General features: G+C 39.9%; 1 protein-coding gene across 3 annotated transcripts; it reads left to right on the top strand.

Annotated features, from left to right (window-relative positions):
• On the top strand, positions 1-12,292 carry slc1a6 (solute carrier family 1 member 6). Of its 3 annotated transcripts, XM_080877849.1 has the most exons (12): positions 1-78; positions 208-278; positions 6,316-6,582; positions 6,684-6,821; positions 7,022-7,229; positions 7,920-7,962; positions 8,167-8,295; positions 8,402-8,586; positions 8,724-8,957; positions 9,113-9,307; positions 10,491-10,625; positions 10,872-12,292. In XM_080877849.1, exons 3-12 carry the CDS (start codon positions 6,360-6,362, stop codon positions 11,068-11,070), a joined length of 1,689 nt encoding a protein of 562 aa, XP_080733975.1. In that variant the 5' UTR covers positions 1-78; positions 208-278; positions 6,316-6,359; the 3' UTR covers positions 11,071-12,292. The 3 variants fall into 3 exon arrangements, with proteins under 3 accessions (XP_080733975.1, XP_080733974.1, XP_080733976.1); XM_080877848.1 differs by lacking the exons at positions 1-78; positions 208-278 and adding an exon at positions 2,746-2,872; XM_080877850.1 differs by lacking the exons at positions 1-78; positions 208-278 and adding an exon at positions 4,229-4,718.
• The last annotated feature ends 1,936 nt before the right edge of the window (positions 12,293-14,228 follow it).

The raw sequence follows: 14,228 nt of genomic DNA, 5'->3' as shown, positions 1-14,228 counted from the left end.
CACTTGTTCATTATCAACTGCTTGGTGGAGAGGAAAGCATCTACATGACTGTGTGAGGAACGTCTTGGACAGAAAGAGGTGTGTGAGAGTTTATTTCCAATCGTTTTTGGAGCAAGTTAATCTGTAATTACAGGAGGCATCGTAGATAAAACCGTCAGATTCAAAGTTGTAGCAAGATTGTGTCAAGTTTTAATTTGTGTCTTGCAGCGACTTGAAGGAGGACAACTGAAAGCAGGAAGGATCTATGACAGCTCAGCACATCTAGAAACAGAAACAGGGTAAATATCTATCTATCTATCTATCTATCTATCTATCTATCTATCTATCTATCTATCTATCTATCTATCTATCTATCTATCTATCTATCTATCTATCTATCTATCTATCTATCTATCTATCTATCTATCTATCTATCTATCTATCTATCTATCTATCTATCGACACATAGACCACTGTTCACACATTTCTTGCCTGAATGTATGTGTGTGTCTGATTGGATTGAATTTTCTCCTGTTGCTATACTGCTATACTAATTCTCACCTTTCTCTATTTTTAACAAATAATTTGGAAACAAAGATGTAGTGGAGTGGAAACGAAGCTCTATATTTCTGTTTCCTGAAGGGTTGGTACATGTTTGCCACCTTTTGGCTTCTTTGCATCCAAAAGACTTTTGCACTAAAGTTGTATTTTCTCGACTGGTAACATAATTTGTTTGCTGTAATAGAGAAAGCAGATTGTATTACAGTTTTTCTCAGTCGCTTTGGTGCGTTTCTCAGATCAGAATTGAAATTCTCATAACTATTAGTTCAACCTCCACAACACTCAGTCATTTGTGCACATCATAGTAGCAATTTCTCCTCTCTCTGAACAAACTGCAAATGATTTTAGACATGAATCAGTTGCTTCCATACATTTCCCTGCTGCTTTCTGACATTTCCATTTGCTTATGTCATGTCAGTCAAAAGTAATCATACCTATGGATGCTGAATAGTCATTCCCAATAAAACTAATAGTCATACATCCAATGCTTAAGTCATCACACACAAAATTGTTGAACTAGTTATCACATGCCAAATATTGGCCATCTGTCAAGCAAATCCTATACCTTTCTGTATCATTTTTCCTGGAAATGTCTCCGAAATTGAACAATTGATCTCAGGTGAATTACAGCTGTCACTCATGAGGAGGCTCTACCAAATTGGTGATTTTATGTTTACATGTATTCTACAGTGAACAAGTGACTGTAGCATATTTTTCTTTTGCACAATTCTGTAGGATTACAAACACTTCTACACAATGGAAATGTGAAACGTACGTATTCAGTGTCTCAGTTACTCCCAAGACTCCCATAACATCTACAGTGACTTTACTGCACATTTCAGATGGCTGTACAGGTAGGCCATAGTGCTGTCGTCAGCATTTTCAGGTGTCACCAATTGTTTTTGCAATGGGAAACACTGAAATTATAAACTGTCATAGTGGAAACATGACAATGCCATTTGACTATCTTGTTCATAAAGATGGTGTCAAGACTTTTCATTTTGATGGCACTGACAGTTTCATTGACATGGATACTTGCTTTTGAGGTATGGATAATCAATTCTGTGCATGTGACGTGCTTTTGCAGGCTATCCACTAGGTTTTGCAGTTTGCACTAATTGTTTTGGGAAATGCACTAACTGCTGTGCAAATGTTAATGGTGTTCTGAGAAACGCACCAAAGCGACTGAGAAAAACTGTAAACAAAGACGTATGCAGTGCAGATGGGTTTGTTTGTTTGTTATCTTAGCTGCTCACTTTATTAGGTTCACCTGTTCAGCTGCTCATTAATGCAAATATCTAATCATCCGATCACATGGCAGCAACTCAGTGCATTTGGGCATGTAGACATGGTCAAGACGACCTGCTGATGTTCAAACTGAGCATCACAATGGGAAAGAAAGGTGACTCTGAAAGTGTCATGGTTGCTGGTGCCTGACAGGCTGGTCTGAGTATTTCAGAAACTGATAATCTGCTGGGATTTTCCTTCACAACCATGAAGTTTACAGAGAAAAAAACTGGGGTGCTTGTTGTTGGTGTGCATATGAGCATCTTTGAATGTGCAGCACGTTAAACCCTGAAGCAGATGGAATACAGCCGCTGAAGACCACACTGGGTGGGACTCTCGACAGATAAGAAGGGAACTTCACTGTACTCAAATGGCCTCCATAGTCAGTCCAACAGACCACTTTTGGGATGTGGTGGCATCGGCTGTGTGATGCTATCATGTCAATATGGAGATCTCAGAGAAATGCTTCCAGCATCTTCTTTAATCTCTGCCACGAAGGATTAAAGCAGTCCGGAAGGCAAAAGGGGATCCAGCTACTGTCAAAGAGAAGATTCAACTTCTTTATTGTTGTCTTTCCTGTCTACACGTTGTTCTACACTGACAGTTTATTGTCTCGGGCTGTGAAGAGTTTGAAATAATTCAACCTTCATGGGAAAAATCAATAGTCCCCTTTGAATCGCTGTGATCTGGACATTTATCATGTACATCACTGTGTCATTTTCTACTGAATGCTGTTTGACATGGAAAGGTTATTGTGTGGAGTGTTGACGATTAGAAATAGGAATGTAGGCATATTTGTCTGACTTTGATTTGTCACACGCCACAAAATATTGGCTGTGTGTGTGTGTGTGTGTATGAGAAGGTCAGGCCATATGAGAGGTCTTTCATGTCTGTCTTGTTATGAAAGCTGAGCTGAGACAAACTCTCCACTCACCTCCGGAGGTTCACACACGCGACATCCTGACCCTCTCGTCCACAGCGGTGAAGCTCTGACGGTTACCTGATTTTAACTGGACTGCTTGACTCAAAGTCTAAAACATGAGTGGTGAGTAGTCAGACAGCTTAAAGGCTTTTTCCAATCGCTACTTTGTGCGATCACGAGAAAAATACCTGCCTTTATTTCTCAATTTCACAGAGAAATTGCTGGGATTGTAACCACGACAGAATAAGACCTGCACCTGGTCTGATTTTAAAGAAAGCTGTCGTGTTTCATCGGCATAAATTAATCAGTGTTTTGAATAGTATCAATGTAGTTTACAAAATATGACAACTGTAATATAACCAGGCAAACTGTGTTTTGCGCTCATGGACATGAATTTCCATCTTTTTTGTGTGAGTGAGAGTAACGTTGTAAGTAATATATTTAATTAGGAAGCATTGTATTTCATGTCAGAAGCAGAAAGTGTGGGGAGACCTCACCATGGCAACCAAGAAAGCGTTAAAAAAGGTGGAAAAATCTGCATTTTTAACCCAAAACGTCGTCTTTTGTGCTTGGTGACAATCAGTGCATTAAAGGTTTTGAGCATTTCAAAAACTACCACAGATTGAGACTGTGTTGTATAATAAGTGATAATAATAATAAAGCATTGGAACACGGACTAATTTTAAATTTTTTTTTTACATGCTGGGGGTTTCCTGTTTAGTATTCATGAATTATGTCCTGCATTACAAGCTGCTTGACTTTTGCCAGCCATATATCCACCATGAGTTCACATGTTTTGACAGATTTATTGTTAGTCAGTATTCACTTGGATTTCAGAGTTTAATATTATCTCTTCATTATAATAAACGCCTGATGATTATCTGGGGTCAATGCCCCTTTTATTATGGTATATTTCCTGGTTGTTGAGTTAAGGTTTCAGTGTTTATTTGTCAAAAAAAAATTAAGGCAGCTGGAACTGCAGCTTTTTTACTGAAACTGTGAATGAAACAGGGATTTAAAACAGAAACTCTGCAGTCTTTCTGTTCATTTGCAGCCTGATCAGCATCTGGATATTTTGGGAATTAGGTTTTTGCATGTGAATACTAATGAAGCACAGAGAAGTTTTTAAAAAAAGAAACATTAAGCTGACTCACAGCTGAAAGTTTCTGGTCAGCTCCAGCCTGACAAAATTAGCTCATGCGGTGCAGCTTACGATCAAACCGCTCTCTCACTGCTTGACTTGTATTGAGGCAGAAAGGAACATTTTGATCATTTAATTGTGTTCATCACAAGATTTATGTAGTAATGCTGTTATATTATAACCTGTGAACTGCCTTAATGTTCAGCCCTTCGCTGTAGTGCCTTTCCTTCCTTGAGACTTCCTTTTTCATTAGTCTTGCCTTTACTGAGCTTCACGACTGAACATTTTGTTTTCATTCCTACTCTAGTGTGACGCTGTAGAAACTGGCAGCTTCATCCACTCTTATCCATTACACACTAGAATGGGGTTATCAGTCCACTCCAGTCCTCCAGATAGTAGAACATTGTGACCGCGCTACACATTCGTTCAGACATTTATAGACAGCAGGTCTGAATCGTGCTGTGAGAGAACTAAGAAGACGTCCATCTCTTTGCGTGGTTAACTTTTTCTTTTTTACTACATGTAGATTATGTATAGATTGATGCAAACCTTATAAAATGATTTGAGTAGATTCGGTTTTTGGTTTTCAAAATAAAGTGTTTATCTCTGGGGAAGAATGAAAAAATGATTTTTGTGTGAGGTCAGTGATTATAGTAGATGTGAAGAATAAGCAGATGAGGACACTGCCTGTTTATTACCCGCTCTGTGGGACTTCAAGTTTGTTTGCAGTGGTTGGCTAAGAGGAAACAATGTAGCCTACTTAGATAGGAGGAAGTGCGAGCAGCGTCCATGTGTTACACACACACCGAGAGAGAGAAGGGAAACACGGTAAGACTGAAAAAGCTCGTTATTCATGTTAGGTTTTAGTCTATTTTATATCTCTAAAAGTTGATTCTGTTCATCTAGACGTAGCGTTCCTTCACTGGGCTGGTTTCAGTCATTATGCAAATGTACTGTTTGTAAGATTGGGGAAACCTGCAGTCAGTTGGATGAGTGACGAAACGTTTCTCCCACAAAGCGCTACGTCCAGATGAACAGAATCAACTTTTGGAGATTTATTACCTGAATGATTGAACACGCATCAAGAAGTCTACTTTATAGCTTTAAGCATAGAAAAAACTGCAAAGCAAGGCTTGAAAAAGACACGGCTCATGTTTGCTTACTCGGTTCAAGACTAAACCAGCACATAGTCCAGCTTTGCTTGTAACTGCAAAACCAGAACTATGCTTGCAGTCTGCTTTTTGTCATAGTGACAGTGTGTATTTTAGAGTTCATGCTCTTGAACGTGTCTTTATTGTTTTTTTGACAAATTAGGTAAACAAGCTATTGTACACTATGAGGTCATATTGAAGTGCTCATACATATTTTTGTTAGGAATGCCTTGCTAGTTAGTTGTTCGTGCCTTAGATTTAACAAGATGCTGTAAACATTTCTCGCAGATTTTGGTTCATATTGTCATGATAGCATCACACGGCTGCTGCAGATTTTGCCCCTGCACACCTGTGATGCGACTCTGCTGCTCCACGATATTTCAAAGGTGCTGTGTTTGACTGAGATCTGGTGATTGTTGAGCACAGTAAAATAAAACGATGTGAGCATAACGAGTCCTTATTTGAGTCATTTCTGCTATCCTATCGGCTCGAGTCTGGACATTCTCCTGTGACCTCTGACCTCTACATGGTATTTTCACCCAGAGAACTTTTTTTTTCTCTTTTTCAAACCATTCTCTGTAAACTCTAGCGATGGAAAATCCCAGCAGACCTCAGTTTCTGCCTATCTGACACCAACAACAATGCCAAATCAGAAGTCACATGATTCCCATTTCTTCCCCATTCTGATGCTCAGTTTGAATTTCATCACGCCCCTTTGACCATTTCCACATGCCTAAATGCTTTGAGGTGCTGCCATACGACTGGTTTATTTGCATTAATGAACAGTTAAAGTTGAAGGTGTACCTAACAAAGTGGCAGGTGAGATGCTGAAGAACAGATTAATCCAAACTGTGGCCAATTAATGTTTTGTCCACCAACTGTTTTACCACTAAACTGAACCAAATTATACACAAAAAGGGGATGTCTATTCTCTGAACACTAAAAAAGAAAACTGTGTATTCATAAAACTATTTCAGCTTGGTAATCTTCTCCATCTCAGTTGGCACTGGTAGGTTACATGGTTCAGGCTTTTTAGTTACTGTGCCACAGCTAGGTCAGGTTTTGATTTGTAATCCTAAACAGGTGCTTCAGTGTTTCACACAGCAGCAGCTGTTTCATCCTGTTTTCTATTTTTTTTTTTCACCCCGAGCAATTGAGCAACATGCGATGTGTGTGGATATTCTGTGAATGTCTTAAAGCGTGCCGTCGCTCCAGAAACTACACGTGACAAAAACTTCACACTTACCAAATAATTTTTATTATTTTTTTCTTAGTTTCACACGAGACCTGCCTCCTGGACCAGGTGCTGGAGCTTATTATGAACGAGAAGCCCCCCACCAGTGCCAGCCTTTTCCTAAACGAGGACACAGAAAAACCACCCTTACCAGACAGAGTAGACCTGAGGAGGCGCTTACGCAGGGCCATGGAGAGGAGAGCAAGCAGCATGAAGGAGAGGATGAGCTCCGTCAGCAAGGCCAGTGTGAAGGGTTTCCTGAAGAGGAACTTGTTCGTTTTGTTCACCATCGCTGCCGTGGCTCTGGGTGAGTGGAAAGGAACAACAAATGGAGGTTTTTTTTCCGCTTGTGCTTTTATATTTGTGCATTTCGATGCTTATTTATTAGTTAATTTATTTATTTGCCAGGTATAATCCTGGGCTTTGCTCTACGCCCCTACAATCTGTCCCTGAGGGAAATCAAGTACTTTTCCTTTCCTGGGGAGCTCCTAATGAGAATGCTGAAGATGCTGGTGCTACCTCTAATTGTCTCCAGTCTGATCACAGGTTAGCTTCTAATGAGCACTTAAAAGCAAATATGTTTTATTTTCCCACACTGCTTCAGCACAGTACTGTCTAGATCCGGAAAGAGAGCAGATATCCTATCGTAGTCTTCAGTATTTACCAGCAAGCTGTTTCTATGATTAATTTAACATCAAATTCAAACTTTCATCAGTCCACTGAGAAAATAATGTTCTCTGCCTCAGGCATTTCCTCCTTGGACAGTAAAGCATCTGGTAAGATGGGTTTGCACGCAGTGGTCTACTACATGGTGACCACGCTGATTGCTGTGTTTATCGGCATTGTCATCGTCGTCATCATCCAGCCGGGGAAAGGGAACAGGGACAGCCCCGTGGCCAACGGTGGGAATATCGAACCTGTTCAGGCTACTGATGCTTTTCTGGATCTCATCAGGTAACGACTCAGAAACTTGACTCATGTGTTAGGTTACACAGTGTTTCCACAGACAGTCGCAGTTCATATTACGAGAGCAGTCTAACAAGAATGTTAAGAGATGGATTAATAGATTGATACCACTATTTTTTATATGAAGCTACTGCCAGTAATCAAATTACTTAGCTCAGGATAACTTCCAAAACACCCAATGGTGTTCACACCTCTGTCTTTATAAGGTACAAGCTGTAACCTAACATGTTTGGATGGCAGACATAACAATTGGATGGAGTCAGGCTCTTTCCATTGCTTCCCTTATTTGTTCTGAACGATGCTAAATGGCTGCAGAGCTATACTTAGCCACAGACAGTGTAAAAGATGGGCACAGCCACCATGATGTCACCGATCAGTTAGTGAAGTTTGTTTGAAACTGAGAAACCACAGCACATCACAAGCATCTTTCTGACTTTTAGAATGACAGTGATTTACAAAAATGACTCAATCTTATTTTCAGTGAGACCTGAAACTTGGACTGAGCCCATAAAGTTAGCAGGAACGTGTTTACTGAGGTCAGAGTGAAGCAACTGAGTGCTGTTTTCCCATAGACTACCCCAGGAGTCGCCCCCTGCTGGTTATTAAAATAATTTAGGTTTTAGGCATATTTATTTATGTATATGTGGCTCATTTGATCTTTGCTTTTTTCTATTCTAGGAACATGTTTCCTCCTAATCTGGTAGAAGCCTGTTTCAAGCAGGTAAGCCTTTGTTTTCATCCCAGCCATGGTTCATATCTTCTTCATTATGGAACACTTCATTTCATTTAAAGAAAGAAAATCTCCTTTATCTCTAAATCTTGATCAACAAAAATTTGATAAACATATAGTTTTATTTTCCTAATCTCTATTACATTGCATGTATTGCTATGTAACTACCTTAAAAACATTTCATGTCTGTTGCAGTATAAAACAGTGTACAAGAAGACTGTTTACACCAGAAATGTGACCGTAACCCTGAACCTCACCGACTCGCTCAATGTGACCGATTCTGCCTTGAGCATGAACCTTAGCACGGTGCTGCACACCATACAGGTGGGTGTCTACAAGCATCTTCAGGTATAAGTGCAATACTTTAATCACTATGAAAAAGAAAACTACAGTGCGTATTGATTTGTGTGTAAAACGTTTTCAACCACAGGAGACTGTGGAGGAGGTCGTCCCTGTGTCTGGCTCCTCGAGCGGAGTAAACGCTCTGGGTCTGGTGGTGTTTTCCATGTGCTTCGGTCTGGTCATTGGCAACATGAAACAGCAGGGCCAGGCTCTTAGAGAGTTCTTTGACTGCCTGAATGAAGCCATCATGAGGCTGGTGGCCATCATCATCTGGTTAGTAAAAACCCAGCATCCACACCATATGAAGATTCTGAGTAGACTTAACTGAAGAAAACTCTCCCTTTAGTCTATAAAAGCAACTAACCCAATAAAATTACCATTATAGTAAAACAATGTTTCCAAACTTGCAGGTATGCTCCAGTAGGTATCCTGTTTCTGATTGCTGGGAAGATTGTGGAGATGAAGGATCTGGCAGAAGTGGGCAGTCAGCTTGGGATGTACACTGTGTCGGTCATCGTGGGTCTTCTCATCCACGGCCTCTTTGTCCTGCCAATGCTTTATTTCCTGGTAACCAGGAAGAATCCTTACAGCTTCATTGGCGGCCTGCTGCAGGCACTGATCACTGCTCTGGGAACCTCCTCCAGGTTAGCTTCTGCATAATTCAAACATTGTTATTCATTCATTCTGAATCTCATCATAAGAAGCACTGCATTACTTCCTTTGTGTTTAGCAGCATTAAAGGCCAGTCTCTGCTCGTGTTTATGGTAATGCTAACATGTCTCATCCTGTCTGCTTCAAGCTCTGCTACCCTGCCCATCACCTTCCGCTGCCTCGAAGAAAACAACCACGTGGATAAACGAGTGACGCGTTTTGTCCTTCCCGTTGGAGCCACCATTAACATGGATGGCACCGCCCTCTACGAGGCAGTGGCAGCTATCTTTATTGCTCAAGTCAATGGCATGGAGCTAAACTTTGGTCAGATTCTCACCATCAGGTAACAGTACTTTGGTTTGCTAGTACTCAGCTGAGCCCTCTCTTTCCTCCCAGAAGATGGGCAACCTGTGGTCATAAAGAGATGATCGCTCTCTCTACTCTCTGACTGTCACAGCAGAAACTAAGACTGATCAGACCAGGCAACATTTTTCCAATCTTCTATTGTCCAACATTGGTGCTACAACTTGTAGCCACAGTTTCCTGCTCCTAGCTGTCAGAGGTGGCATAGGTGTGTGTGGTGTGTTGCTGCTGTAGACCATTTCTACATTCCTAAACACACAGGGTTGCTGCCATGTGACTGGCCGATTAGATACTTGCTTTAAAAGCCATTGAACAAGTGTATCTAATAAAGTGGCCAGTAGGTTTAAATACCTCCTACTGCTTTTGGCTGTTCCATTTTTCACGAGAGGTTGCCATAACGGGCAGCTCTGTATATTTAAACTAGCAAATATTTACTGAGGATGGCCTTCCTACTGCAACCCACCAAGGGCTTTGTGTCTGCCCTGGGATCAAATCAGGGCTCCGGTGTGTAAACTGCCACACTATTACAAATAAAATACTCAAAGTTCACTCAGCAAAATGAGAAAATAAAGTCTTTAGATCGAGTTCAGTCACTTGAAATTGCTGAGATTTTAGCTTCAATACAATTTTAAAAATTATAACTGGTATGCAAGAATATCCATACGGTGTTTACGAAGGAGGTGCTAATCTATAGACTATGTGTGTAAACATGCTTAATTCTGCTGCTAAGTTGGTCATTTTAACATAGTAGCCTATGGAAATATTTTGCATCAAACCTCTAGTGTCCATTTAAGGAACTGCAGTTTCTGGCACTTCCATGCTGTCCCCTATATACAACACATACACAAATACAGAACAAGGTAAACGCGTGAGATAGGGATTTGCTCCAGCTTACTCCTCTTTCTGATCACACTTTTTATTACTAGATAGGGAAATGAGAGGTTAATAAACATGTAAACATATATTAAAAGTGTGTTTCTGCTATTACTATTATTAAACAAAAATGTGTAATACATTTTAAAGAACATATGGTAGAGACAGTATTCCTCGTGTGCTTTTATCACACTCTACTACACCCACCAGCAGTGCACATGTGCTGTTTGTTTGTTTCCTTTTATTAAATGCATTCACTCGCCTCTCCATCCCTCCCACCGCCCACTCAGTATCACAGCAACGGCTGCCAGCATCGGAGCAGCAGGCATTCCTCAGGCTGGCCTGGTTACCATGGTGATTGTATTGACATCGGTGGGACTGCCCACGGAGGACATAACGCTGATCATCGCTGTGGATTGGTTCCTGTGAGTTCCCACTAAATGTCAGCTTGATGGGGATTGGTCTGGGATTGTGCCAGCTTAAATGTCATTGTAAAGCTTCAGAGAGCCCAGAGGTCCCACAACTACAAAGGTTATCGATGCATAATGCAGAGTGATGGATAAGAGAGCCTGCAACTGTTTTCATAGCATCCATCCATCCATTTTCTTCCACTTATATATGCAGTCATTTTTTAGTCTTTCTCACTTATTCTCTCTCTCTCGTGACTCCAGGGACCGTTTGCGTACTACCACGAATGTTCTCGGCGACTCCCTCGGGGCCGGCATTGTGGAGCACCTTTCCCGCAAAGAGCTGCAGAATCAGGACGCCGAGGTGCGCAACTCTGTAATCGAGGAGAACGAGAAACCCTATCAGCTCATTTGCCAGGACAATGACATAGTCAATCATCTCAACAGCGAGACCACAATGTGAAGGCGAGGGAATCACATGAAACGGCATGAACATACAGAAGCATTAGCATGATGCAGTGATGGAGAACATGATAGCCAATGCTTGAGGTTCACATCTTTCCCTCAAATACAAAAGCTTATCTGGGAAATACGACACAGTGACGCCTGTCCTGGGACAGCTTGATGACAGAAACTAATGTTCACGTGTTGTTTAGGAGCATCCTGTGATTTTTTTATTTTATTTTTTTTGAAATGCAGTTCAAAGCCATCAAATAATCTCACTTTCAAGCTTGAAAACACAGCATTATTAGAGAAACAACACCATTCATAATGTAAACCAGCTTATTTTTTCAGTCTTGTGAATTTATTCTTTAGACTTTGCCCAGTTCTTCTGCATGACTAAACATTGTCCACTGCAAACACCCATTTTTGTCATTCTAATAATGACTACCTCTAATAGGACTTAGATGTGGGATTTCCACAGCACTACACAAAAATAAAGCTGGATGTAAATACACGAGCAGCAGTATTGTTTCCTTCCTCTTTTAAGTGTGCTTACACGATTTAATCGTAAAACTGTGACTGTTAAACACTGGATACAAGTGAAAAAGAAAACTTTTACTCCTTTGTTTTATTTAGTTGATATATTTTAAATGACTTTATAGACTGTTCCCCACCCCCAGTGCTTTCTTATGGATATTGGTGTGTATTTCTTGTATTTATTTGGTGCTATATGGGCACAGTACTGCAATGCTAAAGGAGTAATTAAACAGAAATAGCTGCAATACTGAAGGTGTTCATATTCTCGGTTTCTTTTTTCCTCCTGTTGATAGCAACAGTGTTTTTAAACATTAGTACACTATTACACCAATCGGTCTGTGTTTTCTGCATTATATGTTATTATCTACTCAACATGTAATTGGATTTTTGGCATATTTTGATTGAAGTGTTGCTGGTTACTTTACAGTTGATGGTTTTGTGAAAAAGTGCAGTGAAGAAACTTGGTGAATGCTTTTGAGAACCTACACAGTTGTTTCAGTGTTGTGCATAATTATAAAAGTGATGGTGTGAATACACGTGTCTGATTTTGTACCAGTTCATGCCCATTAAGAGGTCTCGAGTTTTTGTTTGCAGGTTAGAGTTTTGTTGCTTTAAGTTATTTCAGTAGAATTGTTATTTCTGATGAAGGAGCAGCTCAACATGTTGATGGACAGCGTGTGAAAAAACATGATAAATAAATGTCTCAGGAACTGAAATGAACTGTGATTCTCATTATTGTGATTGTGGCTACCCCTTGTGGAAGATATTCTCCCCTCCAGACACTCAGCTGCTCTCTTAGAGAAAACAGTGGGTCAAATGTTATATGAAAAACAAATTTCACATATGGATGAGGTGAATTCTTCTTTTTTATTACGAACATTTCATCTAAGTTTGAAATCCTTTTATATAAAAGCTAATAGTTAAGTTAACCCAGGCTGTGCTGCTGTAAGCACTACAGATATGTCACTGCTGGATGTGATAGGGAAACCAGAATATTTAATCAGAAATAAAATCAGTTTAGAAAACTGTTTACAAAACACAAGACACAATTTACTGCTTTTTCTTTAGTACAAATAATAACAGCACTATTTACATAGTTTAATATAGGACAAGTTGTATAAAAGTATATACATAAGTATATATATATATCTAAAGTATATCTAAAGTACCTAAAATAAATATTCTCATTATGTATAATGACTTTTCAGAGTCATAAACATAATGAAACAGCAATTCATTATTATCTTATTTTAAAGTTACATTGTGTAAAATCTCACCACTAGATGTCAGTAGATTGCAGATTGCAGTCAAATGTATTCTGTTTTCTTAGCGATCCCAAGTGTACAATCCTACCTACGGTGGCTCCTGTTTATATGTAGTGACTGTAGGGTTTCAGTCCATTGTTTACCGCAGCTGTCAATATGCGTCCATGTTATTTCACTCTTGAGGAGGCTGTAAAACTTTGGAGGAGTCCAATATGAGTCAGTGAGTCAGGTAAACTCACTTCTGACCAATGGCAACAATACCAAGGAGAGATTTTGAGGATATTCTTAACTCTTGCCTGTTCTGTTAGTTTTAGTGTTGTTAGACTAAATCTGGTGAGAGTTGCTTCACATGTTTTACAAAGGCTCTTATATTTCCTTTTCCTGTTTTCCTTTTTGTTGCGTTTTCATGAGAGGTAGTGGTACTGTTTCTTGATGGCAGCTCAAATGTGTGGATCTAATCTTATAAGGAGATTACCTCTGATTGGATCTCCCGAATATTTTCATGTCATTGTCATTCGTTTTATTGGTGTCAGTACATTTTATCATAGTTTTGTCCTCATGCCTTAGTTTTTATCTTGCTTTTGTCTGAAAAAAGAGATTGTGGGCAAAAACTATGACAAAAGTTATTGGTCTGCAAAATTAACACTTGTACAGGCGCAAATTAAAACTGTTGCCAACTTCTATATTTAACGGATTAATTCTAAGTTTATGAAAATGCAATTTGTTGGGAGATGTAATTACACATACTTATCTTTCTATCATTTTTCAATCATAATCTCCTTTTTCCAATTAAATAAAACCTCAAAAACGACTTGCTGTAGCTTTAATGTTGTAGCTGTTTATAATAATTACTTCTGTTACTCATAGGCAGTGTTGGGGAGTAACGGAATACATGTACCGCGGTTACGTATTTAAAATACAAAATATGAGTAACTGTATTCCGTTACAGGTAGCGTTTAAAAAGGTGGTATTCAGAATACAGTAACTTTGTTGAAATAAATGGATTACACGGCGGTACTTCCCTGTTTCATATTGTGGCGGGTCAGGACTGTTTGGGTTTTGTTTGACAGCTATGTTCTGTTGTTCCAGGCGGCAGCGTTACGGTTGCCATGGTTACAGGGCGACGCTCTCTCTGTGTTTCCTGGGTGAGAGAGCGCCTTTTTGTTGTTGTTGTGCTAAGCTAATAGGCAGAATGCTACAGGATGTAGCATCATGGGCAGTGTAGTCCGTGCTGCAGGGAGAATGGACTGCCGTACCCGTTATGTGTCTGTGAGCGAGGGAGGGAGAAAAAGGAAAAGTAGGAGTTGTCATCAAGCAAAAACGGGAGCTGGAAGCATGTAAATAAAATAATAACCACTGCAGCCAAGAAGAGTGC

Source organism: Rhamphochromis sp. 'chilingali', assembly GCF_963969265.1.
Source record: "Rhamphochromis sp. 'chilingali' genome assembly, chromosome: 3".
NCBI lineage: Eukaryota > Metazoa > Chordata > Actinopteri > Cichliformes > Cichlidae > Rhamphochromis > Rhamphochromis sp. 'chilingali'.
The sequence above is the reverse complement of the archived record's forward strand: the minus strand, read 5'-3'. Positions and strand labels throughout refer to the sequence as shown.